At 34.0% G+C, this 13,853-nt stretch overlaps 7 protein-coding genes across 7 annotated transcripts; 3 read left to right on the plus strand and 4 right to left on the minus strand.

Moving 5' to 3' along the window:
- Positions 1-438: 438 nt before the first annotated feature.
- Positions 439-2,067, minus strand: DCR1 (ribonuclease III; the record flags this gene model as incomplete). The annotated part of the gene is made up of 1 exon (XM_015611874.1): positions 439-2,067. One exon carries the CDS (start codon positions 2,065-2,067, stop codon positions 439-441), a length of 1,629 nt encoding a protein of 542 aa, XP_015467268.1.
- A 693-nt stretch (positions 2,068-2,760) lies between these two features.
- AC631_03046 (mitochondrial 54S ribosomal protein uL10m) lies at positions 2,761-3,519 on the plus strand (the record flags this gene model as incomplete). Its single annotated transcript, XM_015611875.1, has 1 exon — positions 2,761-3,519. One exon carries the CDS (start codon positions 2,761-2,763, stop codon positions 3,517-3,519), a length of 759 nt encoding a protein of 252 aa, XP_015467269.1.
- Positions 3,520-3,789: 270 nt separating this feature from the next.
- Positions 3,790-4,668, plus strand: AC631_03047 (tRNA (guanine46-N7)-methyltransferase; the record flags this gene model as incomplete). Its single annotated transcript, XM_015611876.1, has 1 exon — positions 3,790-4,668. One exon carries the CDS (start codon positions 3,790-3,792, stop codon positions 4,666-4,668), a length of 879 nt encoding a protein of 292 aa, XP_015467270.1.
- Positions 4,669-4,961: 293 nt separating this feature from the next.
- On the minus strand, positions 4,962-5,885 carry AC631_03048 (uncharacterized protein; the record flags this gene model as incomplete). Its single annotated transcript, XM_015611877.1, has 2 exons — positions 4,962-5,602; positions 5,696-5,885. 2 exons carry the CDS (start codon positions 5,883-5,885, stop codon positions 4,962-4,964), a joined length of 831 nt encoding a protein of 276 aa, XP_015467271.1.
- A 232-nt stretch (positions 5,886-6,117) lies between these two features.
- FAV1 (Fav1p) lies at positions 6,118-8,163 on the minus strand (the record flags this gene model as incomplete). The annotated part of the gene is made up of 1 exon (XM_015611878.1): positions 6,118-8,163. The coding sequence occupies one exon, from the start codon at positions 8,161-8,163 to the stop codon at positions 6,118-6,120; it is 2,046 nt and encodes a 681-aa protein (XP_015467272.1).
- Positions 8,164-8,364: 201 nt separating this feature from the next.
- VPS11 (tethering complex subunit) lies at positions 8,365-11,421 on the minus strand (the record flags this gene model as incomplete). The annotated part of the gene is made up of 1 exon (XM_015611879.1): positions 8,365-11,421. One exon carries the CDS (start codon positions 11,419-11,421, stop codon positions 8,365-8,367), a length of 3,057 nt encoding a protein of 1,018 aa, XP_015467273.1.
- Positions 11,422-11,625: 204 nt separating this feature from the next.
- Positions 11,626-13,848, plus strand: AC631_03051 (uncharacterized protein; the record flags this gene model as incomplete). The annotated part of the gene is made up of 1 exon (XM_015611880.1): positions 11,626-13,848. The coding sequence occupies one exon, from the start codon at positions 11,626-11,628 to the stop codon at positions 13,846-13,848; it is 2,223 nt and encodes a 740-aa protein (XP_015467274.1).
- Positions 13,849-13,853: the final 5 nt, after the last annotated feature.

The raw sequence follows: 13,853 nt of genomic DNA on the forward strand, positions 1-13,853 counted from the left end.
TTTCTTGAAGTTAGAAGAAAACACAAATATACATATACTGATTATGTATTTCTACTATTAGTTAATCAGTGTTGTAAAACTTATTGTATAAATGGAGTAGATTATCCTTAAAGTTTCAAGAAAGAGAGTAAGGTGGGAACTGATTATAGGTACTTAAGGTTGGTTAGTTAGCTAAGGGTAATATAAGAAGTTAAAGAAGTTTCTATAAGGTCAATAGATGGTATATACAAAATATAAACAATTAATTACTATATTAGTCCCACTTAATTAGATTATAGAGTAAGAATATATAATGCATTATGATGAAATAACACTTCATGACTCCTTTGCATCATATATTTACCTTAATTACACATTCCAAAATAGCATACAAATTTGGAGCTTTAAATCATCAGAGCCTTATAATGTATTATTGCTGATATTATTATATATATAGCATTATAAGCTACTTAAAGCATCTAATGCTTCTTTATTATTTATAATTGCCATTGCAGCTTTACTACAAGCTTTTTTTTTTGTAGCATCAACCGCAGTTGCAACATGTACTCCCTTAACTTTAAGTTCGGCTCGAAACTGTTTTGATGCCATTTCATGCGTTTCATAAATGGGGGTGACCCCCATATTTTTTCCTAATATTGAATAAAGTTCATTCTTTGCTTTGCTGTCTACATCCGTAGCAGCATCTGCAATAAGTGGGAATATATTTGTATCGTATTTATGTATTTCATTTGATTGAGATCTCAATGCTAACAAAGGTGCATTCTTGGTGCCTTTGTTACTGATCACTGACTGGTTTCGATCCATATTGAATCTTATCTGACTGTATTTTTCTAAAAGTCTCTTGTTTTTCAATGCTTCCATTGCTGCCCTTAAACCTGCATCTTTATTACTTGGAGCAGTGCCTATTCCAAGAACATCATTGCCCATGGTACACTTTATCACAAAAGGATTTGAGGAGCCATCCCCAGTCTTTATTACCTCGTATTGAGGATGAAAAGCTGCAGTACCAATAAGTGAGTATAGTTCTGATTTGGCATCTTTATTTATTTCCTCAGTGCTACTGATTTGTCTAGCATGTTTGCTCAACTTATTTTCCATTAATGCAGTGAGCCATTGCTGTATTTCAGTGTAGTCAAACTTACGTTCAATTGCTAAAGCACCAATGTATGCTTCAAATATATCGGCATAAATCTTTTGAGTACTGTCCTTAAGGATTTGTTCGTTTATATTACTCCTTAACTTCTTATCAAACCCATATATTATTGAAAACTCAGCCAAAGTTACATTATTAACCAACAGTGATCTGATCTTGGACAATTCACCTTCGGTGGCTTCTGGAAATTTATTGAAAATTATTACTGTTACAAGGTTATTAAGTACCGAATCTCCTAAGAATTCCAACCTTTCATTATGCGATGCCATCAACTCAGACTTATGCAAATACGATTTATTATTAATAATAGATTTGTGAATAAAAACCCGATTATAGAGCTTAACATCATTTATGACTGGGAGTTCAGGTACATCACTTTCTTTGGCCTTCGGTACTTTTGATGGTTTTCTTTCAATGCTCTCTGCGCTTTTGCTTTTTTTTGTCCATGAACTTTCTTCATCAACTTCACTATATTCATCTTCTTTAATAGTATTTGCATTATTATTTATTATCGAGTCGAATACTTTTAAACTCCCGCTCTTATACTTTGTTTTCAATTGTGCTGCTAGCTGGATGAGTTCATTATTCTCTAAATCAAATATGGTATTTCGATCTAACTTCTCAGATGTCAACAATCTCTTAACTTCTGCCAAGTCTGGTGCTTCATTTATAATAAGTTTGATATTTTTCTGAAGTGTTCTAGTACAATGTTCAAGTTTCTTTATTTCTACGTATCCAAAGATATCATTACCAGATTTTCCTTCGTCCAGTTCTTCGATCTTTCTTTTCTTTGAACTCAGAAAATGATGGTTATTAGCAGTAACGGTTTCGTTTTCAATGGATGAATTATACTCATCAGACTTGCCACTTCTATTAAGAGAGTTTACAAACTCCTCATAATCCGATCCATTCATTATTGAATTTATAAGCAATAGTATACTTGCACTATTTTATGTATACAAATTGTGCTCGACTCGATGATGTAAAAATATTTTTATACAGACTGGGCACTACGTATTTTGCAGCCACCTTATTTTACATTTAAAGTATAATATGCTTTCTATATAGTTGATTCTTCACATCACAATACATGCACCCTAAATTAGTAATATATCGCTCCATTATGGTCTTATTTTTGTACTTTGCGTAGAGTAAATTAAGTATTAACTCCAGAATTTCCTAAGAAAGGCGAAATTGTGATAGCATGAAAGTAGAAACTTTATTACTAGATACTTGGAATATATCGATAAGGATATAAAGAACGTTGATTTGGCTTGATATATATCCTATTTGATCTGCTTCGAGAAAGAGAATTTTTCTTAAATGATGCACAAATGCAGAACTGACACACGCCAATATTTATTCAACCATATTTTTTAGGAAGACAACCACTCATAATCGAACAAAGAGAGCCTACTTATTCAATGATAATAGGTTGGTAACTATTGCATGAATCGTATAGACTGCTTGAGTCTCTATACCATTTAGATAAATACACGTGATCAAATAAATCTTCGTGTATTTACCAGACATATTTCGACGGTAGTGAAAAATTCAGTCTACGAATGAGTTTTCATCTCTAACAGGGCCTTCAATAAGCTAACATAATGAGACTCCCATTAGCATCTATAAGTGGGTTGAGATGCATACGCCCACAGGGAAGCATATTTAACTTTTTCAAGCCATCGATTTTCAGGGTACAACAATCATCGTACAGTACTGAACAATCACCTCAACAATCACCAATCTACTCTCTTGACCGTAACACCGGTAAGCATATATTGTCTAGAAAGACATTCTTGGTGGATTATTACAAATATTTGAATGATACAAATGAGATAGTTTTATATGTTCACCATAATAATTTAATTAAATCTGAAAATAAAAAATTTAGATCAGAACTTAATAAGGCAGGTGCCAAGTTGAACATCATCAGAAACAGTATTTATAATGTTTACTTGAGATCTGAACACGAAAAAGATCCAGCAGACTTAGAAACATCGAAAAGAAATAGAGACGTTGTTCATCCTTTCTCGTCATTATTAAATGGACCGACCGGTATTATCACCATACCAAAATGTGATCCACAAGCCGTTACTCAGGTTTTGAAACTCCTTAAGTCGGCTCATGAAAAGTTGATTTTAATCGGTGCTAAAATTGAACAAAAAGTGTACGATATAGACCAAATTGATAAATTCAAGGACTTACCATCTAAAGAAGCCCTTCAAGGACAATTGGCAGGTTTATTAACTGTTTTAGGTGGTGCTGGTTTAGTCAGAACCTTAGAGGCTTCTAGTAATGTTTTGTACTTGACTTTAGAAGAACGTCGTAAGGACATAGATCCAAGTGAAAAGGAAGATAAATAAGTCTATTTTTGATTTTAAAGTATTAAACCTCTAACCAATCCGTTGTAATGAATTGAAAACTCTATCCATCAGTAGCATGCTGAATCTGTACATACATATATTTAATATATCAGAATATGTAAATATCTACATACGTTCAAATCTTGTAGCTATAATACTGTTTGTAACACAAAATGTTTTGATCTGAAAAATTTCAGTGCTCATCTCCATATAGACTTGAGAACTTACTTATATATGGTATCTACTAGATAACGAGAATTCTTGAAGACAATGGGCAAAATAGAAGCGAAAAGCAAGGAGGAAAAATTAAGGCAACAAAAGGAAGCCGAAGCTAAAAGAAGAGCTTATAGAGATTCGAAAAAGGAACTTAGACAGATGCAAAAAGAAGTCAAGTTTGACAGTGACGATAATCCTGAGTTACCTAAAAAAAGATTCTATAGACAAAGAGCACATTCTAATCCATTCTCGGATCATAGATTAGAGTATCCAAGATCCCCAGAAACTATGGACTGGAGTAAGCTCTATCCACATTATTTTGATCTGGAAACTAAGAAAATGACATCTGAAGTTGAAATAGCTGATATTGGTTGTGGATATGGTGGATTGTTGATCAACTTAGCTCCCGAATTTCCTGATAAATTATTATTAGGAATGGAGATTAGAGTCCAAGTGACTCAATATGTTGAAGACAGAATAATTGCATTAAGAAACCAACATAAGAATGAAGTACAAAACAACTATCAGAATATTTCTGTATTGAGAGGCAATGCCATGAAATTTTTGCCAAACTTTTTTCACAAAGCACAGTTGTCTAAAATGTTCTTCTGTTTCCCAGATCCTCACTTCAAACAACGTAAACATAAGGCAAGAATTATCACGAACACTCTCTTATCAGAGTATGCTTATGTATTGAAAGAAGGTGGTATTATTTACACTATCACTGATGTTGAGGATTTGCATAACTGGATGGTAAAACACTTAGAGGAGCATCCAATGTTTGAGAGATTGAGCAAAGAATGGGAAAAACAGGATAAGTGTGTTTCAATTATGTGGAACTCGACTGAAGAAGGTAAAAAAGTCACCCGTAATAAAGGAAGTAAATGGGTAGCCTGCTTTAAAAGATTACCAACTCCTGATGATTGTGAGTAGAGTTGAAATATATTTTTAATATGTATAATAGATATTTTTATTTTTATAATTCATACGGCTGTAGCCATACAAGTTCCATAATATAAACTTCCTTTACGTTTATTAAAACTTATGAAATATATTCACACAGAAACAATAATACAATAATCTTAATATAGAATAGCCCTTTCACAGGTATGGATTAAGTTTAAAAAAAAAACTATAATAAATAAACTAGAATAAATAAAATAGTCAAAATTAATACGAATTAATTGAAATTAGCACTTTATACCACAAACTAAGGCGTTAGTGGATTAAAACGATTCTGGAATAGTAGACTTTGTTTCATCAACAAATTCTTGAGTGCCAGATGATAAGTTTGAGGAAGGAACATCTGGGAATTTAGAGGCACCAGTAGAAGAAGCAGATGCTGATCCTTCAAAGGAGGCATCTCTGTTATTACCAACAGTTGAGCCAGCTGTTCTGGTAGGTAAGTAGTTCTTAATTATAGCACCGACTGGTCCAGTCTTTTTAGCTAAAGCTTCCAATTGAGGAGCTGCCTTATCCTGAGCCAATTTAGTGTATTCAGAAGTCTTTTCCTTGGCTAACTTAGAGTACTGAGCAATAGCTGCGTCAATTTCCTTCTTATTTCTAACGTAAACAGCTGGAACAGTGAAAGCTAAGACAACAACAATAGTGATCAAGGTGTACAAAGAAAACAAAGAAGTAATCTTGTATAAGATGTAAGAAATACCGGCAGCCTTCAAGGTAGCTTCAATGTCATGAGCATAAAGGATCTTTTGGATTTCAGCTTCAAATTTTTCATTGAATTCAGCAACGAGCGGTAAAACTTCGTCGTTGATTTTCTTAGCATAAGTCTTGGTTGCTGGCTTATATTTGGAGACAAAACCTTCGCCAACGACGAATTTACCTACGTATTCAAGAATAGCTGAAACTATAAGTAATTGTTAGTAAAATATCCTAATGTGGAAGACTGAAGGCACCACTCTAAATGACACTTTCAATCGAACTAAATGTAAATACATACCCAATAATCCAATGTAAGCAACATGGAAGAAGATGTTGAATAAATTCACTGTTTTAAGAACAAGTAAAGTCAAGATGATGGTACCGAAAACTTTACCAGTCTTAACAGGATCTTTCCAAGTTAACAAGTCACAGTGGCAGTTCTTTTGGGCAAGCGGAGCAGTTGTAGTTGGGGCAGTTGGAGTAGACATTGTAATAGTTGAATAAGTTTACAATTGATGAGTTAAACCAGTTGAATTAATAGTTGGTGAAAAAACAATTTATAATAACAATGGCGAAGTAGGGATCAATCAATTTTGCTTACTGTGAAAATTAAGGTATGAAAATGTCACAAGAGGAATCGAGAAACGGGCTCAAAACATTTCTTCAAGACATCGTTTGCTTTTTGAAGAGATTTATGTGTATTATTGCTTTCTCTATAAATTACGTGGCTGTAAAATGTCGGAAATAATCTAATCCTTGGTGACCTTCTTCTAGAGCAAGCTTTGTTAGTTGCATGTTGTTGTGATAAAAATGGATAATATCTGCGTGAGTAGATTTTGCATCTTCCTTTGACATCTGTGGATTGCGCAACTGGTCAAATTCAAGTAGGCTTCTCTCGCCTATCTGTTCTCTTAACCAGTTTAAATATAGTCTGTTAGAGTGACCTTGAAGCAAGTTTACAAATGTAGATAAGTACAGGAGTAGCTGAGGCAATTTGTCCTTTAGCTGATTCTCGATATTGATACAAGTTTGGGCTTTGGTATGCGTCTTCTGGAAGATATTAGGCTTATGCTTGTTTTGCTCGCATTCCTTGATATAGGTAACGTACGAGCTCCGTAGTTTTCTGTGCATTTGGATTTGGATCTTGACCTCATCGCAATAAGTAATAACTAGGGTGATTGCGGAGATCAATTTTGAATTAAGTTCTTCAACAAGCAAATGTGTCTTCAGCAATTGTGTTTCCATTTTATCAACGTAGCTTGAATAGATGGAATCAATATAATGGGCAGGGCCTTCGTGTGGTGCGTCGGTCTCTTGAAGAAATTGTTTCCACAAACTTGCGTATTTGGACTGTTGTTGCATAAATTCTATAAGTTGGCCAGAGAACATTTCGAAAGTCGCCTGGAGGCCTTTGATTCTATTATATTTGTCTCTGAAGGAAGTTACGAGATATATGTATTGGCCTCCACGCTTTGCCGGAAATTTTTCTTTGGGTGCAAACAGAATATTTCTTATGGGTAGCCAGCCTTTTCCTTTAGAGGGAGTACGGCCTTTACCTTTCGAAGGAATACTCTCTTGAGCTGCAACATCAAGTCTTAACTCATTTTCCAAAGGAATACATTTTTCAAGGTTTGCATCATAAATCGTCTCTCGTCTCTTCTTATCCAGCATAGTTTGCTTACTCTTTTTGTCTATTTCTTCATAAGAACCAAGGGATTCTTGTGTGTTGCATTCATCAATAATCAGATTAATTTTAATTAACGCTAGATTAAGCTCATGCTTTTGAACATCAGAACTTATTCCATTGGAACTATCTATCAACTGTTTTAAAAGTAAAGGATACTTCATTGTTCTTTGCATTGGCTGAATCAAAATAGTTTGAAGCGACCAATTTTTAGTCTTGGACTTAGTTAGAAAATCGGCCTCTTTCAACCACTTACTTACCGCAGGACCACCATAAGTGAGTTTGGCATTTAAAATTTTCATTCTGAAATTATGTTTTGCAAAATAGGCTAATATTGTTGCCTTAAAACTTGTTGCCTTAAATAATTGGTGAATACTCAAACCAATATCAAATTTGTGAACACTGGAATTTATAACTAACTGTCTGATATTATAATTAAAAAGATTCTGATTGTCACCGTCTAATTCAAATTTCTGTAACGATTGTGTATTGATGAAACCATTGCACAATTTTAGACTTTCTATGGTAGATTTAATAAAAGTCTTTGATATTTCCGTCAATAATGTAATATCTTGAAATATTAACATTTTTTCTTGACTAGTTAAAATATTCTGATACTCTGCAACGTTTAAAAGCAATGAACTGTAAACCGTTTGACACAAATTCAAACTTTTGAAATAATCTATTTCAGTTTCAATGATTTCAATTAATACCTTTTGAAACTGATTGAGCTGTTCTGGTTGACTGAAAAAGGATTTATGGATTGGTGAATCAATCTTCTTTTTCTGCGATGCCATTGGGACCTGAAAGTAGGATAATGAACTTAACTCGAGGTTTCTTTTATTTGCTTTGATCGGATTAGATATATCATACTGTTCTTTGAAATTTAAAAACGAAGTATCACTTGTATTACTACTAGGAGCTTGACTGATAACCTTGGGTTTCAACCAAGTTGGGCAAAATATATCGTCTTCGAAACCTTCTGGATCAGATTCAAGATCTGAATCCGATATATTAACAACTGTTTTCCTAGCTCTATTCTTAGCAATGCGAGTAGGTTGATCATCTTTCATCTTTGTCATGATTAAAATGGACTAATAATTTACATATTATATTATATCAATCAATTATCATAGCCTTATATATATATATGTATTCTAATGTTTTAGTTCTAGACTAAGTTTGCTAGCTGTTTCAATTGTGTGAGGTGTGTTTGAGGTTATAAATTTCGCAGTCAAAAAAAATTGTACTGAGGAAAGGTCGATTCTCAAATGTTTCACATATTATTCTGTTTCCAACAAGGTGGTCGGGCCGTTTTCCATTACACCCTTACCCAAGTAGTTCGTGATGACTTTAAAACGGTCAGGTGCTTCATTCAAGGTTTGCTCAAATAATTCAATGTCGTCTTTAGTCCGTAATTGATCAGCCCTAGCCGAATGTGCCAGTTCAAGATCATTGATACATAATGGACAACAACGTGTAGTGACATCAAGACCGTCCAAATCTGCGGTAGAAGAAATGAATTTGTTTTCATCTAAACAGCGTTGATGATACGAATGCTTGCACTTAAAATGAACAATTGGAAAATCTAACTTCATCTTACAAGAAGAGCATTTGTTGTTTTGAATAACAAACGGCTTGGAGGTCAACTCCGTTAGTTTGTGGGTATTTTTAGTCGATTCTTTCTCGTATGATTGAATTAATTTAACATTATTCGAAATTTCTTGTTTTTGAGTATCAATATACTCGATCAAGTAATCCTTAATTAATCCTATCGTTGCAAATTCAGTAACACTTAAAATTTGTATCACTTCCAAAGGAGTAGCTAGCTTTAAGGCTTTTATGCGGCTTAGAATGAACTGGATGTCCTTTGCATCAACTTTGTCAAATACCTCTTTTTTTGAAACAACAAATTTTAAGGTTTGCTTATATAACTCAGGTTTACTTTCTCCATACTTACGCACAATCTCGAAACAACCCTCAACGTCACCTGAAGATTGTGAAGTTCTAAATAAACTTTCCTCGAAACCAGATTGCTGCTTTGCAGCAATTTCACCTTCTTTAAAATCATATATGTGAGATATAAGTAATAGCGAAGATTTATTCAATAAAGATGAATACGTTCTAACTAATTCCTTCGCTTTGGAGAGCCACGAGTTTTTCTCACTATTCGACTTGGATAATGAAAGATACATTTCCAATAGAGTAATTAATAGATCTTTCTTATCATTAATATTACCTTGATATTTTTCAAATGTTTCAATGCATGCTTCCAAGAATATGACAAACTCGTTTGGGTTATTGATGTAAGAAGGGAAAATCAAACTAGGCTTCGGAGGTAAATATGTCGGTTCTGAGTGGGGATTAGTTGCAACACTCGATTCTTCTGAATCTGCCTTATCGGAAGAGGAGCCTGCTATATAGGCAAGGAATGCTTTATAACTGTTTAATGGGAATGCGACTTCGTCACTATTGATATTTGTCGTATCCAGGACCCTAGTCTTTAAGTTAACTGGCCCATCTGGTTGTTCCCGAGGAATATATTTACCAGTAAAAACATTAATCAACAACTCAGTAGTTTCAATAGGTAAACTATCTAATAAAGATTTAGAGTGATCAATTAGGATTAACAATAATTCATCAATTGCTAAACTTTTCATGTAGTCCAAACATTGCTTTGGTTGGTGCATATCATTTAGTTGTATTCCAACTATATGACTTGGCTGGTTAAGTTTATGTAATAATTCAATTGCTTGTGTAAAGTATCCACACTCTTTAAATAAGTTTATGATAAGTTGAAAGTTGAGTTCTTGCAAGTTTACTTTTGACAGATCTTCTTTATTAGAGGTATTCTCAGTTAAATCAAGTTCATTAATAAAATTATCAAGGTCTGTTATCATTTTCATTTTACAATAGCAACACAATAATAAGGTAAGGTGATCGTTATTAGCTAGTTTCAATTCATATAGTTTATATAAGAACTTAATCAAGTTATTAATATTTGATACATCCTTAAATTTTGTTATAACAGTCATGATGAAGTCGTCTATATTATCATCACCCTTATTCGCATCCAGCGAGTCATTTTTTTCGTAAAGTGTTAAACATTTAATGTAAGCATCAATCGATTCTTCAAACTCTGACTTATCATATAAATGGTCACCATATAATAATTGAATTTTAAGTAACATATCATTAGATAAATTTGCTTGGGTTGCCAAATCATACGCAATGTTGAACAAAGATCGTTGGAGAATCAATTCTATCTGTTGGTTGATAGGTCTTTCATGTAACTTATACAAAACTCCATCATTGCTTAGCATATAAAGGTCATCCCACATTGTAAAAATATAGTCAATTGTATTATTTGGAATGGTAAGACTGAAGAATATATGCTTGTTGTATAAATCTATTATCAAAATTCTAGTAATTGCTTTGCTGCTTACATCCGACGTATTATTCTTAGTTTGTTCTTCTATTGGCGAAACAATTAGCAAATAATTTTTTTTGTACTTAAATATGCTTTTCTTTGGTATTTCAAATGCCAAAGTATGACTTTTGTTCAAATGGCTATAATATCTTATTGAATCTTTTGTACCCACAATCAATTGTTGTGACTTGACATCTATATCAGAACAATTTAAATCAACCCCAGTCCGTTTGGAAAGTAATCTATTTGGTTTTCCATGATTTCGTCCTGTAGTTAGCACTGTCAAAATCTTGGAAGTGGTAGTAATGTACAATACGTCTTGATATTTATTGAATTGTATCCCAGTAATCGGATCATTAGTCTCATAAATTAGTCTTTGTTTAGAGCCTCTATCACGTATCAAATCTCCTCGGATGAGAATCACTTTACCGTTAGTATATCCTATCGCCACACAGGTTAAGTCGTCATTGAATTGGAAACAACTTATGGGAAACGAATTATCTCCGTTATGGATATTCACTTGTGTCTGATATTTATGCTTTAGCGATTCATCTTCATCGCTATTTTCGTCAGGTAACTGAAGAAGTTTGTTTAAGTCCCATAACTTTAATATAGACGGCGATCCTTGTCTCTCAGCTAAAGTCACAAGTAAATTGGAACCTGGTAACGCTTTTATGTACCCAATCCTGTAATCAAGATCATATGCAATAAATGTTTTTAACAAAGAAAACTCCTTAGAGATTAATTTTATGAATGAATTCTTAGTGGCAATGACTAAATAAGATGCTGTGGAAGTGATAGCTGATAAAGAATGATCAGAATATAATGGATTTTCACTACCATAATTGGGATCCTTTATTGGCGTAACATCAAATAATTGAAATTGCCTCCATGATGAAGGTAAGGACATCTTTCGATTCAATGATTATGGCTTTTTAGGTATTTATCTAAAACTATGGTACAATAAGAAGTAATAGATACTGGATATTGAAAGTTGGTGATACTCGCAGTCTTTTTGACGTTACACGTTTAAGAGTCCGACTGTTGAAATTTGATCAAATAAAATGTTATCATTATTTTCCTTTTTTCTATCAAAGTATCACTACATAAATCAATGAATTACGACCCAATACACGATACATTTGTTAGTCCATCGGCTAAGGAAGCATCTGCAACAAATACAGAGGATGACAACTTTACGAGTTCTAATGGTAATAACGTAAATGAGATCGTTGAATCTCCAACGCGGAAAGTATTTTCTATTGAAAACTTGATGGGACCCGGGAGCACTGTTTCTAATGTAGGAAGTGCAGAGGAGGGTGAAACAGAGACGGATGCGGAACACGATAATGATCATGATTTTACAGCTGCTAATTCTTCAGAGGTCGAAGGTGATTTATTGCCAAAGGAAAAAGGAGTGAAGAAGTCCGGTAAAGCAAAGAAGACAAATGCATCTTCTGCATCGAAGGGATTCCGTCACTTAAAAAAATCGGACGGGGAGCCATTTTGGCGTCGTGATATTCAATATGACTTCCTCCAAGAGTTGTTCGACGATGAAACTAAAGCATTTACCAATTATTTTCCATTTTGTGACATACCGACAGCCAACAACGAGCCTAAAATTACGTTTTCAGAGCTTTACATAAGGACGTTAGCTGAATCTGGAAAATGTTCAAAAATATTAAAGGAAAGATTATTAAAGGATGTTGAGATGGGTAAGTCCGTTGGTAAGGTCTGTTTGTTAGTTAACGCTGGTCGTATGAATACTACTGTAAATTTTGTCCCTGAAATGAGGTCTACATTGAGGACTTATCATTCTATACCATCGTTACAAGCAGATCCAGTCTATGGGGGATCAAAGCCATTGCAAGATACCCCTAGATTAAAATCTATACTAAAGGCGGTATCTGATGTTCACGAAGAATTGAAGTCATTGGAGGATATTCTTGAAAACCCCCCAGCAGATAAGCCAAATACAAATCTTGTTCAATTGTTGTTCTTTTTAAGTAACAATCTGAAATCCATTAAATTTCACCACGATTCTAATGAATACTCTGACAGCAATAACTTCATGGAATTTTTTTTAAATTCTCATATTCACCCTAAGAATCGTGCTAGAAGATTTCTTTGGTTAGTTTATACCTATTTGGAGACTAGCTTTACAGAGAATGAACTAGCATTAAACCCATTCAACCCAAATGAGATTCCCCCAATAGAGTTAATACCAGATAATGAAGTTGATGAATTTGATAAAGATACGGATTTTGAAATTGAGTACTCAGAAAAGATGTATAAAACAAGGCTAAGATACTTGGCCGACGAAGAACACAATAACAATCCTAAGCGTGGTAACAAATCAAAAAAAGAAAAAGAAGCTATTGATAGTGAAGACAACACCTTCGATGAATCAATAGATACGTCGTTGGAACAAGTTCCACTGACTACTAGCAAAAGACCCTTACCAGCGGACGATGTGAAAGCACGTAAGCGGAAGGGAAAGAGAAATCCAGCCATGCACAATACTGTTGTTTCTTCGCCTTTAACAAAGAACGTGATAACATCATCAACGGAAGTACCTAGCTCGCATGACGCGGAAAGTGAGCAAGCAGTGGAAACCAAAGAGGACACGAATATTAATTCTGGACATGGCAATACAAGCAGCAATAATGAAGGGGGTGGATCTACTGGATCTTTTGAAGAAGTGCCACTACCAAATGGAGAGCATCTTTCATTCCCGATCGAAGGACTTTCATCTATTGTTGATTTGTATAGTAGCTCAATTGATACTCGTTTAGAACCCGAAAGTACCGTCTCCATAACAACACATAATAATATTATAGCAAAGTCTAAACCAGTTATCCGTCAAGTTCGAAATTCCTCTAAAGCTGCAGGCATAGAATTTTCCAAAAAGACTGATATATTAACTGATTGGCTTTACAGGTTTTTTCAATACAAGAAGTCCAGTTCCAATGGACTTTTGGGAATGGAGTGGGAGTCGGTTCGTTACGATTTGGTGCACGGATCTGAAGCATTTATTTATCAAGAATTAGGTAGATTTGTCAATTCTCAACTAGATTCACCTGAGCTGGCAAATAACACTAATACTTCTAATAACATGATTGATGCGAACGGTGAAGATTTAGGTTTTGATTATTTACAGATTCATGACTTTAATCATTTCAATGAAAAAAATTCATTTTTGATTAATTTGATATCCTACTGCCACAGGTATTTTATTGAGCAAGAAGCTCAAAATCTTAAGACTAAAGACCAAAAGCAAAATCTTATTAAATTTGACTTGCTTAAGGAAGAAATCAACTACGCATATGATATATAGACTAG

Source organism: Debaryomyces fabryi (assembly GCF_001447935.2).
Source record: "Debaryomyces fabryi strain CBS 789 chromosome Unknown contig00061, whole genome shotgun sequence".
Taxonomy (NCBI): domain Eukaryota; kingdom Fungi; phylum Ascomycota; class Pichiomycetes; order Serinales; family Debaryomycetaceae; genus Debaryomyces; species Debaryomyces fabryi.